The sequence below is a fragment of the Acomys russatus genome, chromosome 25 (assembly GCF_903995435.1).
Source record: "Acomys russatus chromosome 25, mAcoRus1.1, whole genome shotgun sequence".
NCBI classification, from domain to species: domain Eukaryota; kingdom Metazoa; phylum Chordata; class Mammalia; order Rodentia; family Muridae; genus Acomys; species Acomys russatus.
Window position 1 is genome coordinate 35575310 of NC_067161.1, and position 12948 is coordinate 35588257.

General features: G+C 37.7%; 1 protein-coding gene across 10 annotated transcripts in view; it reads left to right on the forward strand.

Annotated features, from left to right (window-relative positions):
• Rapgef6 (Rap guanine nucleotide exchange factor 6) overlaps positions 1-12948 on the forward strand; it is a 179759-nt gene that overhangs the window by 118301 nt on the left and 48510 nt on the right. For 6 of the 10 annotated variants that reach the window (XM_051168156.1, XM_051168150.1, XM_051168155.1 and 3 more), the window contains 2 exons: positions 2275-2515; positions 8388-8545. In XM_051168156.1, the coding sequence (XP_051024113.1) occupies positions 2275-2515; positions 8388-8545 (399 nt within the window). Of the gene's footprint in view, positions 1-2274; positions 2516-8387; positions 8546-11208; positions 11224-12948 lie in introns of all 10 variants that reach the window. The other 4 variants (XM_051168154.1, XM_051168151.1, XM_051168145.1 and 1 more) reach the window with 1 other exon arrangement.

Consider the following 12948-nt stretch of genomic DNA (forward strand, 5'->3'; position numbering starts at 1 on the left):
TAGCTACTTTGTGGGTCCTGTTTTCCCACCCTGTATCCCCCTGCTTTCACCACCATCACTAGATAAGAGAGAAAGAAGAATGGGGGTCGGATTAGGCAGAACGAGTGCACAACTACTAACAAATCGCAACCAACGGCCCCAAATGACTCACAACCACTAACCTCACCCCCTTGGGCCCTAGCGTTTATATATTTTTTGATAATGTCCTAGAATTCCAAACATCACACAATTGCAGAAACTGTCTGCAGCTGGCAAAACTACATCTGCTAGAGCATGAGACAAATTATAGTCAGCTGCTGCAAAGCAGCCTCATATACCCACATCTGAGATTAAATGAAAACATAGTCTTATATTTCTGTGTTTTTTAAAGAAACCAAAATTCCGTAATTCTTACTTCCTAATGTAGCAAACATTATTAAATAGATAAATATCTTCAATTTTAGCTTGGAAAGCTATTTTTATCTTTTGCCAAACGGTGTAAACAAAAGCGAAAAAATTTTAATAGATGCAAAAGAAACTTTAATAAAGCAAAATATCTTTCAAAAAAATGAATCCTAAAGGTATCTAATACTTTGAAGGCAAAGTAAAAATGTCTTTCTTGGGTCTAGAGACATGGTTCAGTGGTTAAAAGCACTTGTTTTTCCAGAGGACCTGAGTAAGTTCTGTTCCCGGCACCCACCTGCAGCTCCAGATTCAAGAAATTTGATGCCCTCTTCTGGACTCAGCAGGCACATGGCTACCCATGTCAGACACTCATATGTACACATAAATGGAAATTTCATTTTTAATGTCACTATCATATGCTTGCATCATGCTTTGGCAGTGTGGTCTCCCCTTCACTGAAGAACCTACAGATGGGAAAAATGCTTAGCAGTTCTAACAGAAACTTAAGATCCACACTGTCTAAGGAATTCAAAAAGCTTGGTATGGTACAGGCAAGAAGAGTAAGACTCCAAGGCTAGCCTGAATACCTAAGACCCTATCTCCAAAAAAGTAAGAAAGAAGGAAAGCATGTGGGGGCTGAGGCAGGATTGAAAATTCAAGCCTTGGCTGAGCTACATAATAAAATGCTGTCTCAAAAAAATAAAGAAAAAAGAAACAAACAAGTAATCAATTTTTTAATGGGCAAATTATCTAAACAAATACTTTTCAAAAGAAAAACAAGCATGGTCAACAAATATTTGAGAAGATGTTCAGTATCACCAAACCATCAGAGGAACTACAAATCTAGACTACGGTTATCTTCTGTGTTAAGTAATGTTAAACAAAAGAGAAACAGTTTAACAGATGTTGATGGTGATTATGTGTGGGAAAGGAACTTAGCATAACTCCTGTGGAGAAGACAAGTTCCTCATACAGCTAAACAGAGCTAGTGTATGAGGCTGCTGTCTCTCTCCTAATGGATAGCCACAAGAAATGAAGATAGAAACCAAGAGATACCTGTATGCTGTTTATTGCTGCTTTCATAAATAGCAAGATTAGGAATCAGCCTGAGGCCCGTTAATAGGTAAAAGGATGATGTGTAATATTCAGGAGTATTAAGCCATAACAGAGGTCAAATCCTGACATTTGGCCAAAGTGAATGCAACTGGAAGATATTACGCTAAGCTTATCCAGTCCGGCACACAAAGACCAGTATGACTTGTCTCTTCTGTGGCAGCAAAAGCAATGTTGACCTGAAATCAGGCTAAAGACTGCTAAAGACTAAGAAAGATGGCGGGGGAGGGGGATGCAAAAATGGAAGAAGGGTGGTTAGGCATATGATAATTCATGTTGCCTAAGTGTATAAAATAACATCCTGATCTCTGTAAGTTAAGTACGGTTTGGTTTTGTTTTGTTTTGTTTAACAACAAGCCCAGGGGAGTGGCATGTACATGTAATCTCAGCACTTGGAGGCTGAAGCAGAAAGATAACTGAGAGTTCAATCCCAGCCTGTCAAGAAAATCCTGTGTCAGAACAGCAAAAGGGAAGGAAGCAAGGGAGGAAAGCAAGAAAGGGGGGAAGTGAAAGAAGGACAAGGACAGAGCGATGCATCCCCTTGGACGGGGCTGCCGCTCAGTGATGCTAGACAGAGAGGCAAGCCCTCTCCTTACATAGCCTGTGCTTTCCACACGTGCGGGCAGCCTACCCGTTTCCTTTCAGCTTTCCCCAGTGACTTAATTTTATCACGTTGGGGATCTAGCAAATGATTTTGAAATGAGTATGAGCCTGATATATTGGTATAAAACTTTTTAGTGAGGAAAAGGAAAATAATGAGTTTGTTTCTTTCCACAGTGTTCAAAGAGTTGCTCAGTAGGACTGAACAAGAGAAATCCGGTGTTCCTCATATTCCCAAAATTGCTGAAAAAAAAAGTAATCGCCATTCAATACAAGATGTCCCAGGAGATATTGAACAGGCACCACAGGAGAAAGGAAATAAGAAAATTAAAGCAAATACTGTTTCGGGTGGAAGAAACAAAATCAGGAAAATTCTGGATAAAACACGATTTAGTATCTTGCCTCCAAAATTATTTAGGTAGGTAATGCTCATCTACTGTGGGGATTTTCATGTTGACTGAGTCTTTATTATAGGGAAGAGAGCTTTGAGTCCTGTTTGTCTTTATACATCTCAAAATTTTCAAATAATACACGAGTAAAAGCTAAAACTTCCCCATCATCTCTGGATTTATCACTATCTAGTAGATTGTAGTGTTGTAAATTTTAGGAAAAAATTTGTTTCATGTTATGTATTTTTATGTTTTGGGTCCAGTTTCAGTCACTGGATCTGTAAATTTGGACATGTTAAATCTTGGGTCACATTCATTGCTAGTAATTTTTTGGTTTTTAAATATCATTTTTCGCTGCTGGTATTACTTCTCCTGAATTCTAGTGGTGAAGTTTTTGATATTTGGGGTTTTTGAGATAGGCTTGTCCGTGTGTATATCACATGCTAGCAGGGACTCAAGAGCCTTCTATTCTGCCCCAGACTTTTTGGCTTATATTCATCATGCCCAGTTTAAATGTATTTTTTGTTTCAAAAATGAGGTATTCCCCAAAACTGAGTAATATCTAAAGATTTTACATGCAAGTTAAGGTTTGTAAAATAATGATTGAATCAGTCCACTGAAGTGTCATGGTTAGAAACAACTCCAGGATATGTATTATAAATTTTCAAAAGCAATTTCAAAATACTATGCAAGTGCGATATATAAAACAAAAAACTTGCTCAGTACTTGGTGAATAAATTAAGACAATGAAGTAGTCAATGACAAAAGGACAAAAGGTGTATGCAAGTAAAATACATATGCAGTCTTCTGTTTTTGTCAGTACTAAAAATCTCACGCTAAGAAAATGGCTCCATTTGTAGAGTGCTAGCCACTCAAGCATAATGACCTAAGGTCAGACTCTAACATCCACATTATAACAAGCTAGGTATATTAGCTAGTGCCTGGAATTTTACTGTTCAGGTAGGGACTCACAGATCCCTGAGGTTTCCTAGCCATTCCGTCTTGCAGAATTGGTAAGCTGATTCCAGAGATTCTCTGCTGCTTGTCTGAAAAAAAAAGAAATGTAGAGATGAAGGAAGATAGCCGATGCAAGCCATTGGCCGTTTACACACATGGATGCACACAAACATATGGATGCCACCATAAAACACACACACAAGTTCTTACTTCTAGCCAGGGAAACAAATTTTCTCTTAATTTGTCACGCAGTCAAAACTTGAATGTGATGGCTTTGTTCTAATTCCACTCTAGAGCTCCAGGTTCACTCGATTCTGTGTCAGTGCTTCCATTGAGGTTAGTAGGTTATGAAAGCCATACCTTTAAAATAGCAAAAATATCTAATATTGTACATATCAGCAAACACTAAGAGCAATGGAGGTTGGATCAAGAGAGATAATCCACACTGACGAGGTTGAGGAGTGTTTGAGATGACTAGAAGTCACTGTGGATAAGGGAAAAAAAAAAAACCTAGGACCCAGAAAGCAGAAAATAGTTCCCATATCAAGAAAGTTCCTTAGCAGGTAATGCCTTGAGTTGTATTTCCAGAAGCCCTGATGGCTTGGTCTGGAGTGTGTACATCATTGTAGTACGGTTATGTCATATGTCATCTAAAACTAGACACCCTTTCTGAGCAGCTAAACCAGTGGCATTATGCGTATTCTTTGGAGAATGGAAGTAGGTTACTAGGCATGGCCTCCAGCTTCATAGCAGGAGACACACAAGTTGCCGTCACCAGGAGCAGTTAGTTGAGCATTTCCCACATGATAACTTTGTATTGGTACCAAAGGAAGAGAAATCTACTAGAAATGGGTTTGTTTAAATTAGGTATGTATTTTTATTTAATTTTTCATTTATTAATCTTTTGCTATCTGCTATACCCCTCTTCCCTTATGCATGCAGTAGAATGCAGTGCCAATCATTTCAGTCACTAAAACCCAAAAATCTAGTCAAAGAGATTTTTGAAGCCAGTTTTGTGAGAATTAGTTTCTCATTTTTATGTCAGACCAGCTACTCTGTATTTTTTTAGAACATGTATTATTATTTTTGACACTCAAACCATTAAAGTGAATTTGGGTAATTTTTTCTTAAAATTTTTGAGAGACCGTCCCCACATAAGGCAAATGTTCTGCCATTAAGCCATATCACTAGTTCTTGGCCTTTTTTAAAACAGCATCCTCCCCGTGTCGTTCCTGCTGGCATTAAATTCACTGTGTAGCCCTGGCTGGTCTCAAACTCTTCATCCCTCTTTCTTGTTCTTCCCAAGTGTTAGAAGTACAGGTGTGCACCACCACATCTAGCTAAAGTGTGCTACCCAGCTAGATGGGGGTACATATGCCTCATACAAGCCTAGCATCCTGAAACTCACCAGAAGGCTGGCCGTTTTGTAGAACATAAAAACAGGAAATGGACTGAGACTATAAACACCCAAAGTCTCCTCCTAGTGGCATACTTCCTCCACAAGCCCGTACTATCTAAGCTTCCCTAGATAGTAGGACCTCATTCAGACCACCACAGAGGTTCACTCATTCTGCGGAACTTAAAATTCATTTATAGGGGGAAAACATCGCTGACATCAGTAGATAATAGGTAGATAGTGTGAGTTTAAATGATCCATATAGATGTTTATACAAGGATGCAATGCCCTTCCCATAGAGCTCTTTGATGGTGATGGTGGTGATGATGATGATGATGATGATGATGATGATGATGATGATGGGGACGCTCTGCTGTGTTGTCCTTCTGGCCTCAAACTCCTGCGGCCAAGTGATCCTCCTGCCTCTCAACAGCTAGAAATACACCAAAAGTACATATAAGTACAAGATTGTGCAAGTAACAGGTTTGGGGTTTTTTTGTTTTTGTTTTTGTTTTTTTTAATAAAGCACAAAAGTTTTCCCCCTGTATCTTCCAGTTTTCCTACTTTAAATACTTTGATTCTTTGAATTGAAATAAAAAATTAAGTAATTTTTCTAGGTGGTATCACACACCTTTAGTCCCAACACTTGGAAGACAGAGACAGGCAGATCTCTGAGTTTAAGGAGAGCCAGGGCTACACAGAGAAACACTGCCTCAAAAAAGCAAAACAAAATAATAAGTTTAATTCTATAGTAATTTAATAGTAAATATTGATTCTGTACTATATCTCCTGCATGCCACGACTCCTTAAGAAAGGCATGGAAGACAGATTCCACTTCTTCCCATATACCTTCAAAAGAGCAGGGGAACTCTGAGTGTCTCTGGGAGCAGAAAGGAAAGAATGTTTAAGAAAAAGAAAGAAAGAAAAAGCAAATAAGTGGAAAATTATCCTTAAAAATTAAAACAAAAATAAATTATTAATATGAGTGATAGAGCTGAATAACACCTGTAAATTATGACATAAAAGTATGGTTTTTATTAACTCATTAACAGTTCAGAAAATCAGATTTCCCCTTTTTTAGACCACTCTATCTTTAATTCTGTCTTTAATCACAGCTGCCCAAGTAGCTTTGTTTTGCACATCAAGAACTATTTTTCTCTCCATATATCAGAGTATTTTTTGTTTGCTTTCAATGTTGGGGTTATTTTGTGGCCTCTTTGGTTTCATAAGGAAACTAATTACTTTTATTCTAAATAAATTTAGTGTCAGGGAACTAATTATTGAGGAATTTTTCAAAAATGTCTTGTTTCTGTTACTGCATCACCTCTCAGGAGACTGTTTTGGTAAGAAATGGCATAATTATTTTTTAAATAGGCTTTATCAGTTCAACTTTAAGCATGGATTTTTTGCCAATTGTTTCATTCCTGTCATAGCTTGAATTGTGCATGACAGAGTTTTCATGTCTACATGCTCACACCCAATTACCATGAATTTACAGTCTACATTATACGAGTATAGCTCGATAGTATTGTATCTGTTCATTATTAAAAAGCAGAATTAATGTTTAAATGGCATCAGTGATAATAGTAAATATTAAGAACTTTTAATATTCTGTGACTTTGTCTCTATAGTGAATTCCATTTAACAACAACAACAAAAATCTGACTTAGGGCTGGGGACATAGCTTAACTGGCAAAGTGCTTGCCCAGCATCTGAAAGGCTCTGTTAGATCCCAGGCACCACATTAAGCCATAGAATACCAACACTTTGGAAGTGGAGGCAGGAGGATCTGGCGTTCAAGGATATCTTTACTATATAGAGTGTTGAAGGTTAGTTGAAGCTACAAGAGACCTGGTATCAAAAAAAAGAAAAAAAGAGTCTAATTTTAGTTTTTGTTAGAGTAGATCACCGTTTTGAAGGCTTCTTTCCTTGGAGTTGATTACCAGACATTATGAATTCAAAAATTTGGTGGGTTTATTTTCAAAAGTCAGCTAGAAGAAGACTTGTTTAAAATTAGATCTTTAAATTTTCATGATTTAAATACTCAACAGCATTTCTTTTCTCTTCTTAGCTAATCTTAAAATGTTTAATTGTTACAGCAGCAACCAAGTTGTAGAGAACTAGATTAGGGTAAGCATAGATTATTTAACCAGATAAAGCCTTTCCTTTCACAAGAGTGGATTGGCTTGTTTGAATCAGTTGCATTGTAGCATGTCTGCTTCTCAGTGTCATTTTTTTTTAAAGTTCCTCTTCTATAGGTTTGAATTATTCTCATTTTAATGTGGTAAAAGTACTTGACTCTCTTCATAAAAATAAGAATACTGTTTTTCATCTACTTGTGCTGACTTAGCCCTTGTAGTAGTCCCTCGACTAATGGCCAGCTAGAAAAAGGAATTCGCCGGAGACAGCCAGCTAATAGTAGTCTGTCTGCCGTCACAGTACACTCCTTCCATGCCACACTTTCATGCTGTCCTGACGAAGCAGCTCTCTTGTCCTGGCCGTTTTTCTTTTCTTGCTATTAACAGTCTGTTATTCTCCATCTTGCTTCATTTCATAGTCTGCCTAAATCCTATGTTTTGCTCTAATGTATTCTAAATATATTGCATACCACTCATTTTTTAGGTTGTAGTTTAATCTTTTCCATGATAATAGGTAAGTGTTCTATGATAGCCTCTGTATAACAAGAACAAAATGAAGGGCTGTGCTGAGTAAAATTCAGGTGGGGATAGATACTAAGGAAAACATTTCAACCTAAGTTAGTTTAGGGTGAGAACTCTTATTTTGGTCATTGGTGATGGTGAAATCTTTTCCACTGTGATTTTAAATTCCGTAGAACAGTTTTACTTTATAATTAAACGAATATTTGGGAGATACAGTTTAACTGACAGTGTTTCTGTGAAACATTTCTAAGTGGTTTAAAGGAAGAGTTTCTTGTTGCCCTAGATAATGGCGCTTTTTTTTTTTTTTTTTTTTTTTTTGCGGGATCGGGGGTTTGAGACAGGGTTTCTCTAGCCTTGGGCTGGCCTCGAACTCACAGCGATCCACCTGCCTCTGCCTCCCTGAGTGCTGGGATTAAAGGGGTACGCCACCACACCTGGCCTATATAATGACTTTTTAGTTAATACCTAATGTGTGTTTTTGAAACCTTAAAAGAGAACTAAGTGCTACTGACTTACACCATCTTGTGATTATCATGTGCTTGGAGGGGACACTTCCTGTGGTCTGGCTATGTATAGCTCAGTAAATCCTTAAACATTCAGATTGAATTTCTTTACCAAAACCAGAGACAGCAAATTCAACATTGTTTGTTATAGAGTAGAATTACTTCTGTTTTGTATTTTATTTTAATGTGATTTTCAAAAACCTTTCATTGCTGTTTCTTCATTATAATTACCCTTTCTGGTTGCTGAGATGTTTTAATCTAACTGGTTAAATTATCATACCGAATTAAAATAGTTATTGTTATGCCTTTGTACATATGAAGTCAAACTGTTTGCTATGTAAGTGCCTTCTAATGCTTGAAAGTAATATATACCTATCTTTTGAAGTGATGGAGGCCTGAGCCAGTCACAAGATGACAGCATTGTGGGAACCAGGCACTGTAGGCACAGCCTGGCTATAATGCCAATTCCTGGAACGCTCTCATCCAGCAGCCCAGATCTCTTGCAGCCTACCACCAGCATGCTGGACTTTTCCAATCCTTCAGGTAATGTTTCCATGCGACTTCATATGACCAGATTGGCTCCTAATGCACAGTCACCTGAGCCTTGGGCAGCAAATACTGGATTAACCTCCAGTTTTCACCTCAGGTTTTTGACTTCATGAAAAAGCCAATAAGAAAATTGTCTTTTTTTTTTTTTTTTTTTAAACATAAACAGGAGTAGGTTACTTCCTTCAACATTGAAACTTCATAATAAAAGAAATTCAGTGGTATTTTTCAGAAATTGCTGAGTGATGGATTGAGAACAGACTGTGAAAAGGTTTAATGCAGATTGTCTTCGTATCTCTAAATGATAAAAAGTCTTAGCAATTTTCTAAGAAGCACTGATTTTTCCCCCTCTCAGCATCTGAGCTAAAGTTGGGTTTTTTTTTGTTGTTGTTGTTTGTTTTGATTTTGGGTTTTGGTTTTGGTTTAGTCAAGAATTGTTTTCACTGATAACGATTTTCGGGGTGGTACATCAAGTTGTTATCTACATGCGTTGGTGTCACATAACTGTATGATCTAAAATTTCATTGTAAAGAACTGATTATATACCAGTCACTTGAAAAGATGTCAAAAGAAAAGACAAAATTGAAAACTGACTGTGTAATTGAATCCAGGGTAGAGATGGGGAAATGATCCCTCAGAGTGTTTCTAATTCAGCTTAAGTTTCTGGTTCTAAATGCACAGAGGAAGGGGCCTCATTCACATACATTTCGGTGCCAGAAAGAAAACAGAAGTGTGTTAGTGAAGTTTGTGTTTTCTTAATAGCAACTTAAAATAAAACCCTTCAACAGAACAGAAAACACACGCTGAAGGTTGTACTGTACATTATTTCTTGTGATTTTTTTTTTAATAACCTAAACACTCCAAGCTTTAACAAAAACACAGACTAGTGAAAACAGTGTGTACATTGTCCCCTTCCATTCCCAGCTGAAGCTGGAGCTCTGCGCTCATCAAGCTGCTGGTGCACATCCTTCTTTCTGTACAGCAGCCAGGACTCTGTAGAACAAATATTTTTTTAATAATTTATTTTTATTTTTTGTGCATTGGTCTTCTGTCTGCATGTATGTCCATGTGAAGGTTTCAGCTCTTGGAGTTACAGATAGTCATGAGCTGCCATATGGTTGCTGGGATTTGAACCTGGGTCCTCTGGAAGAGCAGTCAGTGCTCTTAACCACTGAGCCATCTCTCCAGCCCTAGAACATATATTCTAGTGAATCATTACTTTGCTTAAGTTCTAGCAGTTCCTGTATTACTGAGCATTCTGTCATGAGGCAGAAATCATAAATAAATACAAAATTAGTTGCCAGGATATAAAATTAAGTATTTGCTTTCAGAAAAAGTGATCACTAAGATGTCACAGAGACAGGAGAACAGCATGCTGGGTTCGTTTCTTTGACATGGAAGAAACAACTGTACCAGGTTGCAGGCATGTTTCAGGGATGAACCTTCTCTCTAGCTGCCTGTTCTGACAACCTGTTTCTTTAGCATTTCTTGAAAGTGTCAAGTGTTTTAAGATTCGCCTCCATGTGCTTTGCCACCTGTAGGTTCCCTCCTCACATCCAGTGAGCTGTTTCTTACTCCTCAATGTTACTCTTTAGTGCTCAAGCCTATACTCCCTGCCTTCCATCATCACTTTCAGCATTTTTCATGACTTCTCATGTAGTAGAATTAAAATCTGTTCTCTTTGTGTGTATGTATTCTATAGTGGTATTTCTTACACTCCATAGAAGATGGAATAAAAGATTTTTACACTCCCAGAGCACAATCTTAAATAGACAAGGTTTTTATGAAAGCGGTTATTTAGTAAGGGCATATGATTTTATGGATTTAGTGGGGGGTTTTTTGTTTTGTTTTTTTATGGCTGTATTGACATCCTGAGCATTTATAGACACTGGGGGTGGAAACAGGCCAGCAGAGTGCCTCAGTAAGTTAAGGCACTTGCCACCAAGTTTCACAGTCAGTTTGGTCCCTGGACCTCATGTGGCAGGATAGAGCCGACGCCTGCATGTCACCCTCTGACCTCCACATGCGTGCACACGGGCGAGGTTAGACATGAGTCAGTAATTGGGAGGTGAGGCTAGAGGAAGAAGGACAGCAAAAGACGAGAGAGAGGTGGCGAAAGGAAGTGTGGATGGCTAACAAAAAGAGAGGTTAAAATGATTAAAATTTACACAGTTCTAGAGTCAGCCTTGAGGCACAGGTGCTTCTCAGAGTGCTCTCAGATTGGTTTCACAGGTCTCTCCTTGAAAACATCTTGAAAGTCTGATGTAGCTGAGACTGCAGCTTGTGCACATGTCAGTGGTACAGCCAGACATACCTGTCAGAGATACTTCACTTTTGAGACCCCCCCAAATGTACAGCTTTATGAAAGGCCTATATAATAATATGTTGCTTATATTTTTGTTGGAAAAAGTCATTACTAGTTTCAAATTGAGCTTCTTACATTTAACAGTAGTACTAAAATTTGCTCTGTGCATAATCACTTGGTTGCAGTGACTTTCTGTCATTAGCCAGCTTGGTTGGTGCTCAGTCGAGCTCAGCTATGTTGAGTCTGCATGCCTAAGTTCTTAGATCAAAATCACAGTGCAGGCAAAGCTGCAGAATTACCAGTTGGATTTGACTGCTGACTTTGTATAATTTTGCTTTATTTTTGCTGCCTACAGCTGTTGGTTTTTACTGTAAGTATCTTGGTATTCTTTTGTCTTTTGTGTATAGCTTGTTATTTTCAAAAAGATTATATGATAGAGAATTCAATGAAGTTGGTAGGAAGTAGAATTCTCTTTCCACTCATGAGGCAGTACTCATTGGCATGAATCCTTTTAGTTATTTTTCTTAATTATGTATGTGTGTTTTTGTTTTCATATAGAATCAGAATATACATGCCACGTTACAACTTATGAAGTTTTTTAAATTTTTAATTTTCTTATATTTAGTGGGGGGGTGTGCATGCGTGTATGTTAGTCAGCATGTGTTGTAGAATGCTTGTGTATTTTTTTTTTAATCTACCATAACGTTGAAGCTTAAAAACATCAGTGTGGCACTGGGAATGTAGCTCAGTTAAAAGTGCTCATTTAGCATTTAGAAGGCCTGAGGTCAGTTTCTACAGCTTTCTTACCCGTCATGGTGCTGCAGGCTTGTAATCCCAGCATTTATGTGGTGGATCCAAAGTTCAAGATCATCCTCCACTACATGGCAAGTTGAGGCCAGCCTGAGCTGCATTAAACCCAGTCTCAAAAAAAAAAAAAAAAAAAAACACCGGTGTGGCTTAATGAAATTTGAGTCTGATTTTCCCCACTGAGTTTATTTACAGAACTTTTTGTTTACTTTTTCATTTAGTAACAGAAACATTTATTTATTTGATATAGAAAACTTAATTCTTTTTGCATTCAAAGCCTTTTGTTGTTGTTAGAAATACAGATATCATACACTTTTAAAAGGTGTAAAACTTCCTGGCGTGCTAGAGCCTGTAATCCCAGCACTCAGGAGGCAGAAGCAGGTGGGTCTCTGTGAGTTCTAAGCCACCCTGGTCTACAAAGCTAGGCCAAGACAACCAAGGCTACACAGAAGCCTACCTTGAAAAGAAAACAATGTGTAAAACTTTAAAAAGTATAAGAAGAGCCGGTTATGGTAGCACATACCGTTAATCCCAGCACTCAGGCAGGCACAGGCAGGTAAATCTATGTGAGTTTGAGACCAGCATGATTACAAAGTGAGTCCAGAACAGCCAAGGCTACACAGAGAAACCCTGTCTCAAAAAAAATTAAAAAGTATAAAAAAGTAAAACTTTAGAGAAAGAGTAAGTACAAGTGTGTCCATCCCTCAGATTTTTCGGTGAATAATTTACTTAGATCTTTTCCGAACACCTTATATATTTGTGTATATGGATGTAATGTTCTGCCAACATTGTTTAAAGAGATGGTAAAATTCTTTTCACTAGTCCTCAATCTTGGTAATTTGTGTTTTGTTGAATCGTAGTGTTCATAGGTTTCCACGTGTTTTATATTTCATTGTTAACACAGATTGAACTTTGCCAACATTGTATAAGTACCTTTTAAAAAAAGACACAATACTCGCTATTTAGCCCTTGATGTGAATAGGACGAATATGACAATTCTTTTCTAGTCTATTGGTACCTTTGAGGTGTGTGTGCACATACTGCCTAGCTACTTTGTGGACTCTCCTACTTACTTGTTACTGTCTTTCCTTGAACCACTTCCCACTCTGTTGAATACTAGTGAATTCCCTCAGGTCAGAGACTGTGTGTCTCCTTTACCACTGTATTTTCATCACTTGTAACACTGAATACACAAGTGCTTCATAAATGTCAGTTCAGCAAAATAAAGCTTAAAGCAGAATGAAAACGTAAACTTTATTTTCTTAAAGATCCTTCTCTCTCTCTCTCT